Raw genomic sequence first — 12,373 nt, forward strand, 5'->3', positions numbered from 1 at the left:
ACGACTAAAACTGCTAGAGCAAAGCTGCCAAGTTTTGTCGGAGCATTTCAGTATTCTAGTACCTGAAAATCATTATTTTGCTGATAAAATCAGTATTTTTACACGGTGCAATTTTGCTGAAAAAAAGTGCGATCATACCCATGTAAGAGTACAAGAATGCATAACTTTGTACCAATTGACATGTCTTCTAAGCACCTTATTTGGACACTTAGGTATTTAAAAATGTTAATCCATTCTTAAAAAATGGATAGATGTTTAGATCTAGTAATTGAATTTTGTAATTAGCTACAATTAGGTAACTAACTAATTATATGCTTTAATTTCAAGTCATCTAAGTAAGATTGTTTCATATTTGTTTCAGAATGCTTCAATCTATAATAACTGAAAATTTATTTTAGTCCTCTTAAATTTTAAGAAAGTTATCGGCTTTTAAATGTTCTCGATCACAGCTTTTGTGTTAAGTCAATGAAAAAGCAATAGGGAACATGATTTCCGAGTATGAAAATGGCCATAACTTTAATACTGAAGATATGAAAGTGAATTAGGTGTCAAATTAAACTTATTTTTATGCTTTATCTGATGGGATAAATTAAAGACTTTGATTTTTAAAATCTCAAAATTTTGTAACATTGCTAAATTAAAAAAAAATCCCCAAACACCTGTCCGACAGATCAGAAACCCTCTTCAGGAGTCAGGTGTGGACAGTGTCAATGACCACTGTCCGCAGAAGATTTCATAACAGAAATAGAGTCTACACTACACGATAAAACCACTGGTTAGCTGCAAATAGGATAGCCAGGTTACAGTTTGCCAAGAAGTGCTCAAAAGAGCAACCACAGTTCTGGAAAAAGGTCTTGTGGACAGATGAGACGACGATTAACTTATATCAGAGTGATGGCAAGAGCAAAGTATGGAGGAGAGAAGGAACTGCCCAAGATACAAAGCAGACCACCTCATTTGTGAAACACGGTGATGGGGGTGTTATGGCTTGGGCATGTATGGCTGCTGAAGGTACTGGCTTGCTTATCTTCATTGATGATACAACTGCTGATGGTAGTAGCATAATGAATTCGGAAGTGTATAGACACATCCTATCTGCTCAAGCTCAAACAAATGCCTCAAAACTGGCCGGCGGTTCATTCTCCAGCAAATCAATGATTTCAAACATACTGCCAAACAAACAAAGGAGCTCTTCCAAAGCTAAAATATGGTAAATTCTTGAGTGGCCAAATCAACCCGATCTGAACCCAATTGAGCATGCTGTTTGTATGTTGAAGAGAAAACTGAAGGGGACTAGCCCCCAAAACAAGCATAAGCTAAAGATGGCTGCAATATAGGCCTTGCCAGAGAAGACACTCGGCAACTGGTAATGTCCATGAATTGCAGACTTCAAGTAGTCATTGCATGCAAAGGATATGCAACAAAATACTAAACATAACTACTTTCATTTACATGACATTGCTGTGTTCCAAACATTATGGTTCCCTGAAATGGAGGGACTATGGTTAAACACTGCTGTAATTTCTACACGGTAAAACCAAATTGCCTTTATTAAAATCTGACAATGTGCACTTTAACCACATATGATATTTTTCTGTTACAAATCTCAAATTGTGAAGTACAGCGGCAAATGAATAAATGATGGGTCATCCCAAACATTATGGAGGGCATTGTATAGGCGTGTGCACCCTGGTGTATATGCAAGGGTGATCATAATCTGAAGTGTTATACAGTGAGCTTTGTTGGAATCATATTTAAGCAGTAAATATTCTATGTAATTCTATGTAATTTTAAAGTTTGAGACGCCAGGTTTAAAACTGCTATTACTCCACCCAAGTGACAAATTTTCACTTGCAAACATTACTACAAACCACAGTCTACTTTAAGAGAGGTCCATACTGGACTCATAAGCTTCTAACACGTTATACCGCGAGGTACACTTTCAATAGCAACTGAAAACAAGATGCAAATATTTTAAGTGAATCACATGCTGCCAAACAATTTAGAACATACGACTGCAGGAAAATAATCAGCCAGCCTGAAAAAATACAATGAAATTCTCCAAGTTCATCATCTTTAACTCCCAATGTGTTTTAGTTATTTAAAATATCATGCGTACATATAGATATAATTAAAATTAGAAAAGTAACACGAAAACAAAGAAATCCAATTCATACAAGGCCTATTTAATCCATACTGCCTCTTTCAGCATCACAAGTCTCATAAACCGCAAGAAAGCAAAGAAAATGTACTAGAATATTACACAATTGTTCTGCTTACCTCAGGTGCAAGGACAAATGTCTGCATGAAGCGCCTCATGGGCTGTCTGTTGTTTGACAGCTCACCCATAACCTGTACTACCACCCCATCATTTAGCGTAGCATGAGCATCCACATGTTTAATTTTTGTGTGGCAATCTCGGAACTGAAGAGACATAACTTTCTTGTGTATTTCCTACAATAAACAAATAAACAAGCTTAAATTATCAAATAACAAGACCCTGACATGTCAAATTTCTACCATTCTTAGTGCAAACAAATTGCTGTTTCATCAGGAAGACTGCTCGAGTCTCTAGACGATGGGAAGGATAAAGTTATTTCTCCCATAGTTGCCTGTAAAAGTGCCATAGGGCAAGTAGTATCCAGTGTGAACAGAACAAACCAGTAAGTCACAAAGAGAAAAATCTCTTCGAAATGCTGAAAAGGGAGTAAACTTGAATGTGTCTCGTTGCGAGATTGTGTGGCAGAAATAACAAAGAAAGATTAGTTGGTTATCGAAGCTGGGGTCGAACTCTGCTCGTGCTCTAGCCAGGAGAGGAGATAAGAGGAGAAGTGGGGAAAAATGGATGAATGACCATATGGTAATGAGGAAAGCACAATTCAGGAAGGAAGCCATCCAGTGAATGTACTTCGGTACTGAATTAATAGACAAACCAGTCTTATAAAAGCAATCCTGCGTGGCAGAATATTCAATTGTTTGGAACAAAAGAGATCTACATCATTAGTGTACAAGACATAAAAGGTATAGAAGGAAGCAGTAGCATCTTCCTGGCGAGTGCACCAGGAACCATGCAACAGAAATAGCGAGTACCAAAAAGTTATTTTTCCAATGGAGGCAAACATAAAATATCCAATTTTGTCCCCACAGCTCGACTCACTTTCTGTCAGTATGAAACTTATAAAGCGTAGTCACTAAACTTTTGTGTCAGTCTAGGTGATACCAACTCTGTTGCTACAGCTATACTAAAATGAGTTTAATCTAGATTTAAACACAAGACTACTGAAAAATAATTAGAAACCATTTGTGGCTTTAGCAGTCTCTCAAGAAGCTAAACGAGTAGGCTTAGTCATTTTGTAATCTAACCCAATGGTTAAATAAACAATCATAATCATAATTTATTAGCCAAGTATGTTTTGCAACATATGAGGAATTTGGTTTGCCATAGTCAAAAGCAACAACACACCATATAACAATTACAACACAGAAACAGGCCATCTCGGCCCTTCTAGTCCGTGCCAAACACTTACTCTCACCTAGTCCCTTCTACCTGCACTCAGACCACAACCCTCCATTCCTTCCCCGTCCATATACCTATCCAATTTACTTTTAAATTATCAAATCGAACCTGCCTGCACCACTTCCACTGGAAGCTCATTCCACACAGCTACCACTGAGTAAAGAAGTTCCCCCTCGTGTTACCCCTAAACTTTTGTCCCTTAATTCTCAAGTCATGTCCTCTTGTTTGAATCTTCCCTACTTTCAATGGAAAAAGCTTATCCTTGTCAACTCTGTCTATCCTTCTCATAATTTTAAAGACCTCTATCAAGTCTCCCCTTAACCTTCTGCGCTCCAAAGAATAAAGACCTAACTTGTTCAACCTTTCTCTGTAACTTAGGTGCTGTAACCCAGGCAACATTCTAGTAAATCTCCTCTGTACTCTCTCTATTTTGTTGACATCTTTCCTATAATTTGGCGACCAAAATTGTACACCTTACTCCAGAATTGGCCTCACCAATGCCTTGTACAATTTTAACATTACATCCCAACTTCTATACTCAATGCTCTGATTTATAAAGGCCAGCACACCAAAAGCTTTCTTTACCACCCTTCTCTACATGAGATTCCACCTTCAGGGAACTATGCAGTTATTCCTAGATCCTTCCGTTCAACTGCATTCTTCAATTCGCTACCATTTACCATGTACGTCCTGTTTTGATTTGTCCTGCCAAGATATAGCACCTCACACTTATCAGCATTAAACTCCATCTGCCATCTTTGGGCCAACCCTTCCAAATGGCCTAAATCTCTGTAGACTTTGGCAATCTACTTCATTATCCACAACACCGCCTATCTTAGTATCATCTGCATACTTACTAATCCAATTTACCACACCATCATCCAGATCATTGATGTATATGACAAACAACAGCAGACCCAACACAAACCCCTGAGGCACCCCACTAGTCACCAGCCTCCAACCTGACAAACAGTTATCCACCATTAATCTCTCGTATCTCCCATTGAATCCATCTTGCTACTCCACTATTAATACCCAAGTGAACCTTCTTAACCAATCTTCCATGTGAAAGCTTGTCAAAGGCCTTACTGAAGTCCATATAGACAACATCTACCATTTTACCCTCATCAATTTCCCTAGTAACCTCTTCAAAAAATTCAAGAAGATTAGTCAAACATGACCTTCCAGGCACAAATCCATGTTGACTGTTCCTAATCAGACCGTTTATCCAGATGATTATATATATTTTCTCAAAGTATCCTTTCCATTAATTTGCCCACCACTGCCGTCAAACTAACAGGTCTATAATTGTTAGGTTTACTCTTAGAATCCTTTTTAAACAATGGAACAACATGCACAGTACACCAATCCTCCGGCACCATTCCCATTTCTAATGACATTTGAAATATTTCTGTCATAGCCCCAGCTATTCCTACACTAACTTCCCTCAATTTCCTTGGGAATATCCTGTCAGGACCTGGAGACTTATCCACTTTTATATTTTTCAAAAGTGTCAGTACTTCCTCTTCTGTGATCCTCATAGTTTCCACAGCTACTCTACTTGTTTCCCTTACCTCACATAATTCAATATCCTTCTCCTTGGTGAATACCGAAGAAAAAAAATTGTTCAATAACTCCCCCATCTCTTTTGGCTCTGCAGATAGCTGTCCACTGACTCTCTAATGGACCAATTTTAATCTCTCGTTATCCTTTTGCTATTAATATAGCTGTAGAAACCCTTTGGATTTACTTTCACCTTACTTGCCAACGCAACCTCATATCTTCTTTTAGACCTGACAAGCAATGCAACACCTCCACCTCTTGCCCCTCCAATTCTATCACACACAACTACATAAAAAACGGACATAAAAATCCACTACAGCGGCTCCTCACGAAAGAAAACGTAACTGTTTAAACCTCTAGCAGCATTTATATTACAGGAATAGTTAAAGTTGTTAACTAAAGGAAGATTAAGAAAATTCAGACTAGCTCATGTTAGCAGTTGGGTTATTAGGTAACAGAATATGAAAGCATTAACTATTGACATTAAGTTACCCAGTAATAGGGTAGGGAGATTGCTGTCTGCTAAGGGTTTTTATAGCATTGAGTCCTAAGTGTCACAATAACAAGAGTCTTATTTCATGTGCCAGAGCTTAAATTGCAGTCGCCCTCTGAATTTCAACCAATGCTGAAAGCATTCTGGTTGTAATCCAGAATTGCAGCAAACAGCTGCAAATCTCATATGCTTGGAATAAACAGATGCTTCTGTTTGCAATTTTATACATTTGTACATTCACTAGCCAGGATTAATTACCGCTTGTCCATACACCGCTTCTGCTGGATCTCCATTTGAAGTCAAACCACCGTGAACATATGAAGAATTCTTTCCATAAAACCTACAACACAAAACATTTTTAAGTAGTATATGCCACCAATGTAGGTAAAAGAGAAAATACATGTCATTGTGAACAGATGAATGCTGTTTGGCAAATATCACAGAAGTATTTAATATATAGCACAATAATGAGAAATTGACAATTATAAGCATGTGTGTTGCTTTTAAATTAACATTTTGTCTTGTGTTTTACAACAAAATTAAAAGATATTCCATGCAACAGCATTAATAACACGAAAACATTTCAAGGAAATAACTACTAGCTACAAGAGACAGATTTTGATTCACTTTTCTGCAGTGGAAGAACAGATACTGCAATGGTTTAACATGGAGGATGTTAAACCTCATGACATTTCGCTGGCGCTTGTAAAAAAAAAGTACATTATACAATTCATAATGGCAAACAAAATGTATTAAACATTGTAAAACATTCCAGGGCCTTTGAAATGTTTAACTTTATAAACTTAATCGCAATTTAAACCTGTAATTATTCTCATTAAATCTTTTAAGTTATTGTACCAAAAACCCAAGTAACTAGTAAAATAGAAGTGGCAAATGAAGAGCAACGTCAGTATTAACTAAATGTTCAGACACTAAAAAGATATTGCAGTTCATGTCTAAGTTTCAGAATACAGTTGCCATGGTAAACATAAACATACGAATGTTTTAAATATTAGCCATCAACCAGCTAACTGACACATGGTGATGTGTCAAGAAATAACAAGCAACTTGCAAGAACAGATTAAAGAAATGTTTCTCATTTAGACCGAGTCAAAGTTCTGTCATCATTTAACTCAATTGAAAAGACACTCAATTCATTCACATTAAAAACACATGATTGAATCAAAGAAATCCAGCTTACCTATGTAAATAATCAGGGGCCTGGTTCAGCAGTGTGTAATACTGTCTCACAAATTCCCGCCCGACAAGCAGGGGACTTGGCTTCTCCATCACCATCTCTTTGGTCAACTGAAAGTTTCTGCAAAAATCCAGAAAATAAATAATAACAAAATATATATTACAAATACCAAAGTGCCCAACCAAATTTGGAGGTTGGAGACAAAAGCATACTTCACCAATAAATTGGAAATGTAAAACATAGTTCCAAGAAAGATGCATGAGCAAGTGTGCAAATTCCAAACTGGTGCTGCCCAACACACCAAATGTTCCAGCTCGAGCAGCTCTCATTTCAAGTTTTTAAAAAATCACAATTTTGCTGGTGACCATTACATGCTCACTTCTTCCAACTTGAGTTCATGGATACTGATGGGGGAGCATTAAAGCTCAAGGGAAATCTCAAGCCAAATACTAACCAATGTTTAGGAAGTCTGAAGAAGGGTATCGACCCAAAACATCACGCATTCCTTCTCTCCAGAGATGTTGCCTGTCCCGCAGTTACTTCAGCATTTTGTGTCTATCCTCGGCACTACCAATGTTGACCAATAACTTGAAACTTAGAGTGATATTTACCCAAGAATGAAAAACAGATTGATTCAACAGTGAAGGAACATCTGAGAAGTTAATTGGAGCTCTACACCCAATTCCATATTTTATCGTGATGTCAGGAAAAACAAGATTTTAATATAAAATTATAACAAAACATTATCAAATGCATGCAAAAAATAATTTCACCCACAGGACTATAAAGCTGCAGCAAGAAAGATTTGTTGTTGTTCCAGACCCAGTACATATTCCAGTCTTGCAAGAATGCACTCTTCCATATCTCTAGTTTCCCTCCCCCAACTCTCAGGCTGAAGAAGGTCTCAACCCAAAACGCCACATATTCCTTCTCTACAGAGATGTTGCCTGACCCACTCAGTTACTCCAGCATTTTGTGTCTACCAGTTAAACACTCTTGAGTCGTGTAGTACCCATTACTGTTTAATTTATTTAGCATTTGCTCGTGAATCCAAACCAAAAAGTTAGAGACAAATAAATCCAACTGGGAATTCTGAAGTAACTTTGTTATCCAGAGAGCATCACACTTAATAGCTGACACAATTACCACAGGTGTCCTAGGCTCGATAAGCAAATACTAGAATGGATGGCTCCTTCTATGGTCACATAAAGGGTCCATGGAAGCCCAAGCATAAACACTGCTTGAATCAGTGGCTCAAACTGCTGTTTCTGTACTGCAATTTCTATATAAACAGTTAAATTTTAATTCTGAAGAGTCTCGATACAAAATGTCGCCCATCCATGTCCCTCACAGATGCTGCGTGACCCACTGAGTTACTCCAGCACTTTGTATGTTTTACGTACATTACTAGGACATGTCTGTGTTAAAGATGTATCTGCCCAACTGTTTTTGAATTAAGATCTGTAAAATCAGTTGCGTTCGGCACATACATGCACCAGTTACCAACACCGCATCAATTTTTAAGCAAGTTGAAGTTGAAAACAACAAGCTTGACAATATTACAAATTCCAAAAGTTGCCATGGGTATCACATTCTCATAATACACCCATGTAGTGATTAATGCAGTGTTGAGCATGACAAACTGTGGAAGACAGGATTGGAAGTTTTCGGGCACAAAGCAGAGCTACAGCCCACATAATTTTGAGCAAAATACAAAGTACTGGAAGAGCGGAGTGGATCAGGCAGCATCTGTGGAGGGTATGGGCACATGATGTGTTCGGTGGGGGGCCTTTTTCAGTTGTGTGCCCACATAATTTTCCAAGTTTTGGGAAAGGGAATGCCAATAAGATATCCAGAGTGCTTTTATTTGAAGGCACACTAATTTTTCCATTCCTGTTTTGTTTGTGATATAATTATCTCTACAATATGCTTTTCATGAAACCTGTACTTAAAATTAGTTAGTTTAAGGTTACCTTTTGGTTTTCACTGACATTCTTGTAAAGTTATTCTGTCTATTTGTTTAAAAATCTTGTACTAGAATAGCTCAGTAAAAATGCTTTGCACTATTTATGCTTTATACTTTTTAAAAAATAGCCATCCATATCACATATGAACAACATCCTTCGAGACCCATCACTCAAAAACAAGAAAGTGAAATGGAAGCAATTAAACCGACTCAACCAGATTATCAAAAACCTGTTGTGCTTTTTCTGTTGTCTTTCAGTAGCGGGAATTGTGCAGTAATATGTTTAGATCTAAAGCTCACTAGCCAAATCCAACAGTTCTATTGCATGCCGGTTCCCTTTTGTTTCCCCACTCACCAAATGACCATGACAGATTGGAGCAGGTCTTTCGAGTTTCATTCTGGGTAACTCAGCAAACGGCGCAGAAACTGCGAAAGCCCATTTCAATTTTTTTTTGTTTACCGTGTCACACATAGAACTGCAAGAACCAAAACATTTCAACCCAATAATTTATTTACAAAGAGGCGGAAGTAAGAGAAGATTAAAAGGACTGTTTGACTACTTTATCAAAGGCGGCACGTCAAACAATGGGGCCTTCGATTTCGTACATAATTGCGAAATGATATAGAGGACTAGGCATTGTTCTCTCTTGCTAATTTAACTGATACGGTGTGCTGGATCCATTCCCAATTACGTTTTAAAAGGGACGTTCAAATCCAAAAGTACCTTCTCTAAAAGAGCTGAAATGTTTACCATTGACCGGGAATTAATTCACAGAAAAGTGGTCGAGGTGGGACAGGCTTATCTGTGGTGTGGTTGCCTGCCCTCCCCACCCCCGCCCTCCATCCACCCTGCCACATGAGGAACAGAGGGTTGTGGATTCCAGCCGAGGGATCAGTTGGGCGGGCGAAAGACAGCATCTGCGGCCGAGGCGAACACGTGGAGCGGCAGCAAGGCCGCAAAACATGGAGACCCGGGGAGGTGGGAGGAGAACGTGGGATATCGCCGGCTCTGGCTGTTCACATCGATCCAGCGCCGGGCCCGACACAACCCCCACCCCGGAGATGGGGAGTGTGGAGGGTGGGAGTGATGAAAAAAGACCCGGGGTGACCACCCTCTCACTTTCAACTCCCCACCCGCTCCTCAAGCGGTTCCAACCCGATGCCCCGACAGGAACAAAAGGCCTGAACAACCTGCCCTCAACCCACCCAGACCCCGAGTTCGCAGACACGACGAGGAAGGGAGAGGGAGAAACCGACTGGAGGCGGGATGTCGCGAAAAAACCGCGCACCCCCTCCCCCCCTGAGGGAGCAGCGGCGAATGCCAGACGGAGGGGCCGGCCTGTGGTTAACATGGCAGCCCGGGCCCGTCCCCGGCCTTCGGCAAGGGCCTGGCCGCCCACTCGGATCCCCGGCCTTTCCTACAGCCCATGCCCGGCCTTCCCCTCACTCCCCCGGCGTCTCCAGCACTCACTCACCGCAGGAATCCGGCAGAGGGGTCTGGCTGCTCCGATAGTTCCAGCGAGCACTGAGGGCTGCGTCACCCTGTCAGCGCCGGTGGGGGGGAGTGGGAAGAGTTTTATTTCACCGTTTAAGATATGTATTTTCAACAAAAAAAGGACCCCCCCCGCGCCGCGAAGAGAGCCGGCAGGGTTAACGCTAACTTAATGGCGAAAGGCCGGGCGATTCACAGCGCCGGCGGTTAACACGCTAACTTGATGGCTGCAAGCCGGGTGATTGACAGCGGCGGCGGTCAATCGGCGGCCGCGGCAACCCGAGGTCTCGCAAAGGTAAGCCAACGGGAAGGGGGGAAGGGGGCGGGCTCTGCGGGCTAGCAGGTTAGGTTGGCCGGCGAGACTCCAGGAGCGATGGTGAGGCGGGAGACCCCGTGGGGGCGGGCGTTGGGCGAGGCCGGCGAAGGGCGGGCTGGCTGTCTCTGCGCTCCCCGCTCCCCAATTAGGATTGTGTATATGTGGATTACAAAATCACAGTATGAGTAAATGTGACTTCTACAACTTATGACAACAATAAACTAGAAACGAGGCAGTTGTGAACCCCCTTTCTGGAGAAGATTGCCATGTTTTTATTATTCACCTCAAGGTGATCAGTGGGAGGGGGATTAGTTATGTCATAAATGCTGCTTAACGTCACTGCTAAATTATTTTAAACATCCCCTCAATGTTCAGCAAGTCTTGCCGTGTCTGGGTGAAAGTCATAGCTGTTTCTACTTTAAGTCTGTTCTGAAGGTAACTTTTTTTTAGAATCTGTATGCTAATTGATGTAGATATTTCCATTTTCAGAAGAAGGATCCTTGATTTGAAATGGTTTCTTCTCCACAGATCCTGTGCGACCCGCTTAGTATTTTCATCGCTTCATTCTAGCATCTGGCAATTATGGTTCAATTGGCTCTCCCATTTCTTAGCAATGTTACAAAATTTTGAGATTTAAAAAATCAAGTCTGCAATTTATCCCATCAGATAAACCACAAAAATAAGTTTAATTTGACACCTAATTTACTTCATATCTTCAGTATTAAAAAAGTTATGGCCATTTTCATACTCGGAAATTAGCATCTTGTTCCCTATTGATTTTCCATTGACTTAACACAAACGCTGTGATCGAGGACAGTGAAATGACCATAATTTTTATTAAAAATTAAGAGAACTAAAATAAATTTTGTTATTATAGATTGAAGCATTCTGAAACAAATATTAAACAATCTTACTTGGATGACCTGAAATTAAAGCATATAATTAGTTAGTTACCCAATTGTAGCTAATTCCAAACTTCAATTACTAGATCTAAACATCTATCCATTTCTTAAGAAAAGATTAACATTTTTAAATAGCCTAAGTGTCCAAATAACATTCACAAGGAATTCACAATAAAACATGATTTTTAAATCTCATTTACATTAATTTATGGGCCAAATGGAAGGAATTTAGTGTTCAACTGCTGTAAATTAATGGCCATTTAAATCGGCTTTCGAGTGGTATCCTGTGGAACTCTGTGGAACGCGCTGGTTTGGAACGTTCCCATTGCGGTGGATTTGTACCCCATATGTCCAGAAAAATACTGCGGGATTTAATGGGCCCCCAAATTAGCTACTCGTAACATAAAATTTTGTATAAAGGAATCTTAAGAAGCGCTTTTTGATGTAAAAATAAACAACCTACCTTCCATTGTCCCCTGCATGAGATCCGTACCGTTGTCAGCGGTCATGGGTTTAGAGGATGATTTTTAACCTACTATAACAATTAAATTAAGCAATTAAGTTTAAAAATAGCTGCAGCGAACGAACCTCGCAGCAATTTTTCGTCAACTAAGTAGGCTGAACAACCTCGATTTGAATAGCTAAGAGAAAATCGCGTTTTAAACCCGCCCCCCCTCTCAAAGGCGCGAAAATCGCGCACACGGGCAGCGACAGATCTGCAGCGCCGCTGAAGGTAGGCTTTGCAACATACCTACATTACTCTTTTAGGAGCACCCACTTTGATGAGGCTTTGCTTCTCTCTCCGATGGAGTTTCTGTCTCTTTTACATTGCTCACCTTTTGCATTTTACATTAGATGACATATGTTGCTTTTCCTTTTTAGCCAAGCAGTTGATCACTGCCAAAACCACTTCACATTCCTGAACA

The 12,373-nt window shown here is 40.1% G+C and overlaps 1 protein-coding gene across 2 annotated transcripts in view; it reads right to left on the reverse strand.

Moving 5' to 3' along the window:
- Positions 1-10,354, reverse strand: part of g3bp1 (GTPase activating protein (SH3 domain) binding protein 1) — a 31,798-nt gene extending 21,444 nt beyond the window's left edge. For both annotated transcript variants that reach the window (XM_055642659.1, XM_055642658.1), the window contains exons 1-4: positions 10,213-10,354; positions 6,775-6,891; positions 5,832-5,913; positions 2,281-2,454 (exon numbers count right to left, since the gene is read on the reverse strand). In XM_055642659.1, the coding sequence (XP_055498634.1) occupies positions 2,281-2,454; positions 5,832-5,913; positions 6,775-6,869 (351 nt within the window). In that variant the 5' untranslated portion in view covers positions 6,870-6,891; positions 10,213-10,354. The remainder of the gene's footprint in view (positions 1-2,280; positions 2,455-5,831; positions 5,914-6,774; positions 6,892-10,212) is intronic.
- Positions 10,355-12,373: the final 2,019 nt, after the last annotated feature.

This window comes from Leucoraja erinacea, chromosome 11 (assembly GCF_028641065.1).
Source record: "Leucoraja erinacea ecotype New England chromosome 11, Leri_hhj_1, whole genome shotgun sequence".
NCBI classification, from domain to species: Eukaryota; Metazoa; Chordata; class Chondrichthyes; order Rajiformes; family Rajidae; genus Leucoraja; species Leucoraja erinaceus.